The 10,666-nt window shown below is 41.7% G+C and overlaps 1 protein-coding gene across 1 annotated transcript; it reads left to right on the forward strand.

Annotated features, from left to right (window-relative positions):
* Positions 1 to 363: 363 nt before the first annotated feature.
* On the forward strand, positions 364 to 10,319 carry LOC146615903 (CD209 antigen-like protein C). Its single transcript, XM_085374133.1, has 6 exons — positions 364 to 433; positions 524 to 625; positions 1,707 to 1,904; positions 7,655 to 7,797; positions 7,919 to 8,022; positions 10,169 to 10,319. The coding sequence occupies exons 1-6, from the start codon at positions 364 to 366 to the stop codon at positions 10,317 to 10,319; spliced, it is 768 nt and encodes a 255-aa protein (XP_085230259.1).
* The last annotated feature ends 347 nt before the right edge of the window (positions 10,320 to 10,666 follow it).

Raw genomic sequence — 10,666 nt, forward strand, 5'->3', positions numbered from 1 at the left:
GCACCAGCTGAACACACTGAGCAGATTAGAGGCTGCAGAGGGACGTAACATATGCATTTTTGTTTTAAAGTACGTAAGACCAATAGTGACACAAACAACAGGGTTTGCATAGGACTCTTTGCACCTCTGTGAAAAACTAAATGCCCCCTTACATCTTTCGCAAGAATAAACCACAGCAATGAACACTAAACCAAAGAGATGTTTGACTTTTTGTCTTTTCACATTTCAGTGCTTGTATAGTGTTATGTGAAAGTATTAATATCTGAAATGTGTGACTTCCTCAAAGGAAACTGACAGTGTTCAAACAGTTCATCTGTCCTGTGCTGCAGAGCTGAGCTCTAAGTAATAATCTGCATCTGAACCATGGAGGAAATTTATGTCAATGTTGAATACCCCAAGCATAACAATTCAAAACCTTCACCAGGTCACACAGGTAAGAAAGAAGTGACAGAAAAGAAAATGTATTTTAACATCTATTACTGTTGTACAGCTTGAATGTTTCTGTGTTCATTTCTATTTTAAGGAACAAGCGGCTGTGATAGGAGTTCCCATTTAGGAATTATTATCTGTCTGGGAATGCTGAGTGTTTTCCTGCTGATTGGACTCATCACCCTCGGTGTTTACTGTGAGTTTGGTTTTTCATAAATGATCACTCAAACACTAATCAGCCCACATTAAAAAAAAAAAAAGTAGAATGGCATCAGCCCGATCTATAACTAATTTGACAAATTACACAAGCTTTGAACTTAAGAAGTCTCACTGATCCAAAACATTTAACCCTTGGAGGGTGCTTAAAAAGACATCCACCTTTAGGCCTAAGGACAATAAATGTCCTTAAGACCCTCCAAGGGTTAAAGAACACAAAAACAATAGTTCCTCATTCACAGTAAAGCAATTTTTTACTCTCATTTTCCCAAAGATACATACAGGATATGACACGGAATACAGATGAGGACAAAATTATTAGCTTACAACTCAAACAATATGTCCAGACAGAGAATCACAGTGGTGGGAGCATTATGCATAAACACATCTCTAACTGGGGATCCTGTCAGGTGGAAGGAATCATGAAGAAAATAGCCTACGTAAAGATTTTCAAATAAAACCTCAAGCAGTCAGAAACACAACTGGGTCTGTGTCATGACTTCATCTTTGAACATGACAACAATCCAAAACATGCATTGCTCTGAGTGAAGAACAATCGCCAGACAACTAAAGTGCACGTTGCTGACTGGTCTGCAAAAAGCTCTGACTTGAATCCCATTTAAAATATGTGGTGAACTGAAAACCAAGGTCCATGCCAGAAGTAGCTGCCTAACAAGAATCAGCTGGGATTAGTCAGGAGACGTGTAAGAGACTTATTGAAGACTGCAACAAATGGCTGCAGGCCGTTATTCAGCAAGGAGAATACACAATTGACTATTAGTCCCAGGGGGCTAATCATTTTGACCATGGTAAATTTATTTTTTTGCAAAATTATTTTGTTTCTGTTTGCAAAGTAAAATAATGTAAGCAGGATGTTTTGGAAAAGCTGTGTTCAAAATTCCTTGTCTGTTTAATAGCACTTGGAAAACACTTAAGCTTTAAACCATTTATTTTATGAACATCTTTCATTGTCTTCTGGTAACATTTTGAAATATTTAAATTTAGATTTATGAGAAAGCAGTTCAATTATGAGTGAAATCATTCATTTTGATTTATTTCAGATCATGTCTCAGCTACAAATCTCTCTGCTGAGTCTAACAAGCTTTCCGCTATAACTGAAGAGAGAGACCTTCTGAATGCAAATCTCTCTGCTGTGAGTAACAAACTTTCCTCTATGACTGAGGAGAGAGATCTGCTGCAAGCCAACCTCACTGAAACCACCAAAGAGCTGAAGAACCTTCAGAGTTTGTCCAAACAGAGTGAGTCCTTGTATTTGCTGTTGAGATTTACTTATTTTGTTTCTTTGTGGTTTTGTTGAAAAATTCAGTGATAAATTCACAGTCTGGTGATGATATAATGATGTGACATCTCAAATTCAGTGCTACACTAAATTACTTTGACTTTTTTTTTCCTAGCACTTGCTTGTACAAAACAGCCATTGTTGGCTATATTGTGTGCACTGGTTTAAAAACGACAATGGTACTTAAGGCCTAGAATATTGTTGTGAAGTTTCAAGATGATCCATTAAAAATTGTAGGTAAGATGAAGGTAAAATGAAGTTTTTATGGATTTTAATATTTTATGCAACCTTAACCCGATTTTCACCTAAATTAAATCAGCTCTGGCTGTTATTGATATCCACCATGACAAAAAATTTGAAAATGATATCTCAAAAACTGAGGACACTATACTGCTAACAAACACATAGACCAGGGGTCTCAAACTTGCGGCCTGGGCATATTGACGTGAAGAAATATGATGCAATTTGGCCCTTGAAGTTACTTTTTTTGTTAGGGAGGATTTGTTTTGTTGTTTAGTGCAATGTTAAAATAAGTTCTTTAAAAAGCAAAAGAAATATTTAATATGAAGGCATATTGAGCAGAGAGTACAAACACGTTGAGGGATTGGTCGTGCTAGTTCGGTGAGAGTTATTTGTAAAGAAAACAGTTTTCACTAGCAGTCAAAAACTAATGAGTATACTTATGTCTGGATTTTTAGTTTGTTAAATACATTCTTTTTTTTTTTTTTTATGACATCAGAAACAGCAGTATGCGACATTACGTGATGGCAGAGCTTCAGTTCATCCTTTGTCATTTTTTTTTTTTTTTTTTTTTTAATAAATAGGACAGGGGGAATGAATGAGAGAAAGAGGGGGAGAGAAAGAAAGAAAACCAAAGGGGAGAAGAGACGGTGAGAAGGGGGGGGGAAGAGAGAGAAAAAAAAAAAAAAAAAGAACTCCTGGGTCACCTGTATGGAGAAAAAAAAAAACAAACAAAAAAAACAAACAGAGGAGACAGCAAACAACAAAGAGCAACATAATAATAGAGAAAACAAAGCACCATCACAATAAACTAGCTAGCCATAGATATCAATATTTACTAAATAATAAACGATATTGTGCAGCACGCAAGATAGACAGCGCACAGTGTGCTTTGAGGTAGCAGCCAAGAAAGCTTTAGTCCGCGTCTGTGAATACCCATGTGTGCATACCTGTGTGGATCAGCATGCTTGCATTCCAAAGGTTTCTCCATGTAATGATCTGCTAGGGAGTGTGGGGGGGCCACAGCCCCGTCCTCCAGGGTGTGAAGCGGGTATGGAGGAGATCAAAACTCCAGACATCCAGAGGCCCCCAGAACACAAGAGACCATGGAAGACCAACAGAGGGGCAGCCGCGCCACTGTTCCAGTAAGAGCTGAGGAGAGTCCCAGATGAGGGCTCGCCCAGCAGCCGCGGAGCAGAAGTCAGGGGGAGTTGCAGTGACGCGCCCGTGAGCTCCGCCGGCCCCCAGCTGCGCCTGAGTGACCGAGCCCCAGGCCGAGAGGCCGGGGGCACCCCACCTCCAAAGGGGGCCCGAGCGAGCCCCAGGCCCCAGGCCCCGACAAGCGGCCGCCAAGGAGTGAGCCGGTGTGTACCCGGACGCCCACCCCCAGACACAAAGAACCACCAACACACCGACACCTGAGGGAGTCCGCCACCGGCAGGGGAAGTGGTGGTGGGTGGAGATAGGCCTCCAAACCTTGGAGGGCCTGAGGTGTCCCCAGAGAGGTGGCGTCTGACACCCAACCTGACATATAGACACAGACATACAGGCACACACAGACACAAACATCCATTCCCACCCTCATGCTCTCATATGCACTCACTCCACACTCAACCAACGTGGAGACAGACATAAAGAGACGCTGTACACACAATCACACTCCCCAAGCGTACTCTACAAACCGGGTCTAGGTACCCTTGCCCCTGGAGGGGGGAATTGCACCCAGACCCAGGTGGTGTTACCCTTTTCCCTGCGGTGGGGAGAGGCAGACCACCCCGACTCCGCAGCAGCAGGGAGGCCCCACACCCCAGACCGCAGTCGGACGGCCAACTCCTCCTACTAGCCCTCCCGCTCCAGCAGGCCGCAGAGAATGGGGGTGGGAGAAGACTCCAAACCTCCCTCCACCCGCTCATTGTAGTGTTGATGCATATGTGTTCTAAGGTGCAATTAAAACCCAGGAGGGCATGGAGCTACCTGCCAGTTTGTTAAATACATTCTGTCAGGGCTCTGTGTGCGGGCAGGTGGAAATGTGAATCCAAATGCAGGACTCCGAGACGAAATGTAACTAAAACCACAGCTTTTATTGCTGACATGAAACAAAAACAGAACCCAAACCAAGCAGGAACACACAGGCAGGGTCTGAGGGTACGACGCGACACTGAGCACAGGAAAACACAGGGCTAATATACACAGGGTGGTAATCAGCGAATGGGCAACAGGAGGGAGACACAGCTGGGAGAGATCAGGGTTAACGAGACGGGGGGAACCAAGCTGCACACACTAACATAAGACAAAGACTTTCACAATAAAACAGGACACATGAATTACTACCGTATTTTCACGACCATAAGGCGCACTGTGCTAAAAGGCGCAGTCTCAGTTATGTGTGCCCTTACTGTATTTAACACACACATAAGGCGCACTGGACCATAGGGCGCATACAAGTACCGTATGCGTATTTAAAAATAAAGCGGGAGCAAACCTGAGTTCGGTACCTTACTCACATTTTTATTACCAGTAATCGTCATCATCAACAACACACAAGCATACAAGTGTGCATATTTAACAATAAAGCAGGAGCAAAACAAAGTTTGGTACTCACATTTTTATCATCAATCAAACCCATCGAAGTCCTCATCCTCTGTGTCTGAATTGAACAGCTGCGCTAAATCTCCATCAAACATGCCAGGTTCACTTTCTTCACTGTCAGAGTCACTTTCCGTGCCGTGCGGCTCCTCGGAAACGATGCCGGCTTTTGCGAAAGCTCGAACAACAGTGCCAGCAGACATGTTAGCCCAAGCATCTACAATCCATTCGCAAATTGTGGCGTAACTCGCCCGGCGCTGCCTTCCACTCTTAGTGAAACTGTGGTCTCCACCGGTCATCCATCGCTCCCAGGCCGCTCGCAGCCTTACTTTGAACGGGCGGTTCACACCGATGTCCAGCGGTTGGAGTTCCTTTGTCAGGCCTCCCGGAATGACAGCAAGCTCACAGTTCATTTGTTTCATTAGTTTTTTCACATCGGCTGTGAGATGGGCACGCATAGAGTCACAGATTAAGAGCGATGGTGACGCGTGGAAAAAAACCACCTGGTCTCCTTACATACACCTCCCTCAGCCACTCTTTCATCATTTCCTCATCCATCCAGCCCTTTTCATTTGCCTTAATGATGATTCCTGCTGGAAACTTCTCTTTAGGCAAAGTCTTTCTCTTAAAAATCACCATAGGCGGCAGTTTCTGTCCATTAGCATGGCAGTCAAGCACAACAGTAAAAGAAGACTTTTCGTGCCCTGTTGTGCATATCGCTACCGTGCTGGTCCCCTTCTTCTCCACAGTGTGACTCACCGGGATGTCAAAAGTGAGCGGGACCTCGTCCATGTTTGTGATGTGGCTGGGCTGGATGTTTTTGTCGCCGATGTGTTTGCTGCAGTAGGAGCGGAAGATGGCCAGCTTTTCCTTATAATCCGCTGGTTGCTGCGCTACCGTAGTCCTGGTCCGGATGGAAAAATGGCACCGTTTCATAAAAAGTGAAAGTGAAACTGCTTTTAGCCGAATGGTGACCGTCGAAACGCTTCTCCCGCTCGTTCTTTGCTCGATGATCCACCGCTCGAGTCTTTCCTCCAACTCGGGCCACCTCGCCTTATGTCCGCGGAAACTCAGCTGCGTTTTCTTGACCTGCCGGAGCTTGTTTTCCAGCTTCCTCCATTTGCGAACCATCGATTCGTTAATCTTAAATTCTCTCGCCGCTGCTCGATTTCCATGTTCCTCCGCGTAGCTGATGGCCTTCAGTTTAAACTGTGCTTCATAAGCGTGTCTCGTTGCCATTTTCAGGGTTGCGCCCACACTTCACCCTTTAGCGTTCTCATGGTGTTCTCTACTACGTCCTCCTTACAACACACAGGGCGCACTGCGCTATAGGGCGCGCCGTACTTTTTGAAGAAAATCTAAGACTTTTAAGTGCGCCTTATGGTCGTGAAAATACGGTAAACAAGCATGCAGACTTTACACTGAGAGACAGACAGAGAATGACACATGGAACCTGAACTAAACTAAACGTGAGATATAACTGAGAACAAATCCTTAAGCACGGATAAACAGAAACAAGAAATAATCATCATCACTACGAGAATAAGAAAACAATCCATGAAGCAGAATTAAACCGAAATATAATAAACTCAAAATACTGGGTCCAACGGACCCAGAACCGTGACACATACAAAAGTATAGCAGAAGTGCTGCCACGTGTCTGGCCAGAAAGAGAGTACCAGTTTGTTTATTTGGTAGTTCAATGAAAGACTTTGGTTAGTTAAGAGTGAGATGAAAAATAATTGCGTTCACGTTTGTAGTTGTCTTGTTATACAATTTTTGAAATGAAAACAACAAACAAAACACCAAATTTTTGGAAATATTTGTGTTGTGTTTTCTTGTTTGTCTTGTACTACTTGAACACTAAATTGGCCAATGCGATGACTCTGTCAGCAGTGGCCCACAGCTCATTTAAGTTTGACAACCCTGATATTGACAGACGAGCAAACAAATCAAATTGATTACACCCTACCTTTCGTTTTAAGGGGGAAAACGAAAGTCAGCTGAACTGTAGCTTTAAGTAAAAGTTGTAACTTTTGACTACTATAATAAAATCCTAACGAGAACAAGATAGTTGTCATTTGCATTTCATAGCTCTCTACCTAACTGCTAACTGGGATGTCAGGCCATGTTTGCATTTTTTTGTAACTGCTTATTCGTTTTAGGGCTGAAGTGCAGGACTCAACTACTGCTGAAAAATGTTTAAGCAAATACCAACTCAACTAAGAACTAATGATTACATCAACTTTCAGTGAAGCACATATTAATTAATTTTAAAAAAAACTATCACTGAGGAAATTCTTTTGTTCACTTTTAAAATTCTGAATAATTTAGCGCCCACCTATCTCTCTGAACTACTCCACTTATACAATCCCAACAGAGCACTTAGATCGTCCAATCACATGCTCCTAGCACAACCTAGGTCTCGACTGAAGTCGAGAGGTGACCGGGTCTTTGCAACCGTGGCACCTAGACTCTGGAATAACCTCCCTGTTCATATTCGTACTACCGAGTCTATCCAGTCTTTTAAATCACGTCTTATCTAAAACTTATCTTTTTACTTTGGCCTTTGATTCTAACTAGTTGGCTGTTCTAGCTTGTTGTGTTGTTACCTATGGTTTGTTGTGCTGTTTTATTGTTTGTTTTAATTGTCTCATGCTTTTACTGACTGTGAAGCACTATGGTCAACAATGTTGTTTTAATATGTGCCATATAAATAAATTTTGATTTGATTTGATTTAAAACATTGTAACATCAGTGACATAATATCTTTGTGTACATTTTATTTGGCCTGTTTACAGAGTGACATCAAGAATTCACAAAATAGCTGTCATGTGCCAGGCCCGTGCATCCATAATGCCTCTTGTTCAATGTTTTTTGCAGAGAAAGTGTGTCCTGAAGGATGGATCATGTTCGGTCATAGCTGTTATGTATTATCTGAAAAGCTTGGTTCCTGGGATGAAGGTAGAGACGACTGCAGAAGCAAAGGAGCAGATCTGGTGGTGATAGAAAGCCTTGAAGACAAGGTACAGCATAACCAGTATGCATGTGTCATTGTGTTTGTAAATAGTTATTCAAAATTACACTCCTCAAAATGTTTTATATCAATTACTTTCCTCACTCTTTTAAACAATAAATATTTTACAGGCATTTATATCTAGTTACATTAAGGAATATGCTTGGATTGGTTTGAATGACAAGGAAGAGGAAGGAAATTGGAAATGGGTCGATGGAACTCCACTGAATCTAAAGTAAGTCTTCACTTTGCTCCAGTGGTCTCATTTGCTCAGGAAGGTTCGTAACTGAGTGATGTCACCCAGGAGAATCTGCATATCAACTATAGTAAATGCTGTTTGAATACTACAAATTCCTAGGAAATACTCCTTTTTATTACCTCGTTTACAGTGTTGGGACTAACGTGTTATTAAGTAACGCGTTACAGTAACTACGTTATTAGTGTGGTAACGAGCACGGTAACTAGTTATTATGCCAAAATCAGGAACGCGTTAATCGTTACTGGGATTTAGATAGGCTCGTTATTCGTTACTTCGTGTGGTGGCTATCGCTGAGCTTCCACAGATTCAGTAACATTAGCAAGTGGTGGAGGCCAGCAGGTGGATGAGGGAAGGGGAGGCAGGAGGAGGAGAGATCCGAGGTGGCCGCCTGTCCGAGTGTCAGGTGAACTGAACTTCAGGTAAGAATTTATGACCTGCAGTGTATCTGGGTCAGATAGAAACCAAGTTTAGATGAAGTTTATTTTCGTTGTGCTGACATTTTCGTACTGCGTACTAGCTAGCATGACGGAGTTTCTATACAGCTGGGTGGGTGCTATGATGTTGCCAACGTCCTCTAAAAAACTAAATTATCTCGTATTCAGAGAAAATATTACGTGTTTCATATTGAGGTGAAAAGAAATGCAGTTTGTCCCGTAGCCTACTTCAGCTACAATGAAAAAGACAAAGCTGGAATTATTCTGTGTTTACGCTGCACAGCTGCCTCTTCTTCTCTCATCCTCTCACCCTCCATCTCCTGTTTCTACTTCAATCATGAAACTGATCAGTGATCAGCTGATCGGCTTTTCTCTCTTGTTTGTTTATCGCCCACTTTGCGGCCGAAAGAGGAAACCAGCGGCTGTCACGCTAAACAACAGCAGCACGTTTAAGCTTGATCAGCTGTTGTTAGAATTTATTTAATATTAATTTCTAGTATCAGCTGATGTTTGCTGGAGCCACAGCTGTAAAGCTGCTGGTCATGATGTCGGTTTGGATATATGATGAGAGGGAAACATGAAGATGAAACCAGGAGATGTCCTTACTGAATTATCAGAGCTGAACAGGTGATGGAGAAACAGGTTTACCTTTTAGGTGACATGAATAAGTTGAAGGGAAGTTATGAACTGTTTCTGAGAGACAAATAACACCAGGATCCTTTTTTAGGTAGCTGACATCTGGTAACTGTGCAGGGGCGGGTCTAGCAAAGTTTTGCCAGGGGGGCAGGTAGGGCATTAACAGGGAAAGGGGGCTATAAGTCCAAAATTTTGTAATAGCTGTACAAATGTAGAAGAAGACAAAACATTTACTGTGACAGTCTCTAATATGAGAGCATTAGATTTAGAGCAATTGGCAGTAAATTGAGTGCCACATATTTTAATAAATCTGGCCCTAAATATTCCTTCTCCTTTAATATCACCCTTTGTAATTAAGTTTTATTTTTCACATGTTTCAAAGGTTGACCTCTGTAAAACAGTAGTTTAAGAAATCATGGTGCTGAAGTCATATGCCCAATTTGTAGTCATTTCCTGGTTATTTTAACATGGCAGACATCCAGTGACTTTGTTAAAGAGAGTAGAGAATGTTGTTCAGGTTCTCAGCACACTGCTCTTCTGTTTTTCAAAGTCCTTATCAATTCTCCTACCCACCTGATAATATGTTCAGCAAGGAAAACTGGTTTGGAAAGGTTCATAACATGTACTTTTGGAACGTACACTTTAATTGAATTTATTACTTTTACTGAATTTTCAGCAGAAATAAGCTCATTGGTGGGCTGAGCTGTCAGTGGGTTTAGTCAAACTAGAAACTGCTGAGTTATATTTAGCATAGCCTATAGTATAGGCTATGCTATATCATATATCATATCTATATCATATTCTTCTGACCGTATAGGCCCTATACGGTCAGAAGAATTGCTCAGCAAATTACCACAGTTATATTGCTATAAACACTGCATTAAAAAAAATAGAAAATTAAGCTGATGTTTCTTTGCTTTTTGGGTTGTTTGTTTGTTTAGTTTTTTTGTGTTTTGTCTTGTTTTTTGATTTGTTTTTTTCGGGGGGGGGGGGTCTCCTTTATATAAGTCTTTTGTCAAATACAATAATTCTCTTGTTCACTAACTTGTCAGGAACTGGATGGCAAAACAACCGGATAACGGTGGTGGAAACCCAGAGTGGGGTGAAGAGGACTGCGTTCAAGTACAAACTGATGCATCGTGGAATGATCTTTCATGTTCAGCCTCTATAAAATGGATCTGTGAAAAACATACAACAGAATAATTCATTGACCACTGTCTGACATGTATTTACTAATTCAGCTGTGCCTTTTATTTTATCCTACATGTCATTTTCACTCCATTTTAACTTCTTCTTTTTTTGTAGCTAAAAATGTGTAACCTTTTAAATCTAAAGTTATGTTTATGCCAGTAGAAATACCAGATACTTGTGGAAGTGTTGTGTGTTTTCCAATATCATTTAAAAAAAATCAATCCCTTGTTAGGGAACAAATAAAAAATAAAGTCTCAAGTCTTGTGTTCTGGAGAACAATGGCTGCAGTCACATTTAGTCTGAGCTCAGTGGGTATCTAATGATCTAAACCCATCTCAACAGTGACACCTGCTGGCCAG

The sequence above is a fragment of the Diplotaxodon limnothrissa genome, linkage group LG16 (genome assembly GCF_057381915.1).
Source record: "Diplotaxodon limnothrissa isolate DT_005_m linkage group LG16, D_limnothrissa_male_GT1.1, whole genome shotgun sequence".
Lineage (NCBI taxonomy): Eukaryota > Metazoa > Chordata > Actinopteri > Cichliformes > Cichlidae > Diplotaxodon > Diplotaxodon limnothrissa.

Excerpts from the sequence above, each read along its gene's own strand:
- LOC146615903 (XM_085374133.1), top strand. The coding sequence starts at position 364 with ATGGAGGAAATTTATGTCAATGTTGAATACCCCAAGCATAACAATTCA. Across the intron at positions 626-1,706 it reads CATCACCCTCGGTGTTTACT|ATCATGTCTCAGCTACAAAT; the intron begins GTGAGTTTGGTT and ends GATTTATTTCAG. Across the intron at positions 7,798-7,918 it reads TAGAAAGCCTTGAAGACAAG|GCATTTATATCTAGTTACAT; the intron begins GTACAGCATAAC and ends AATATTTTACAG.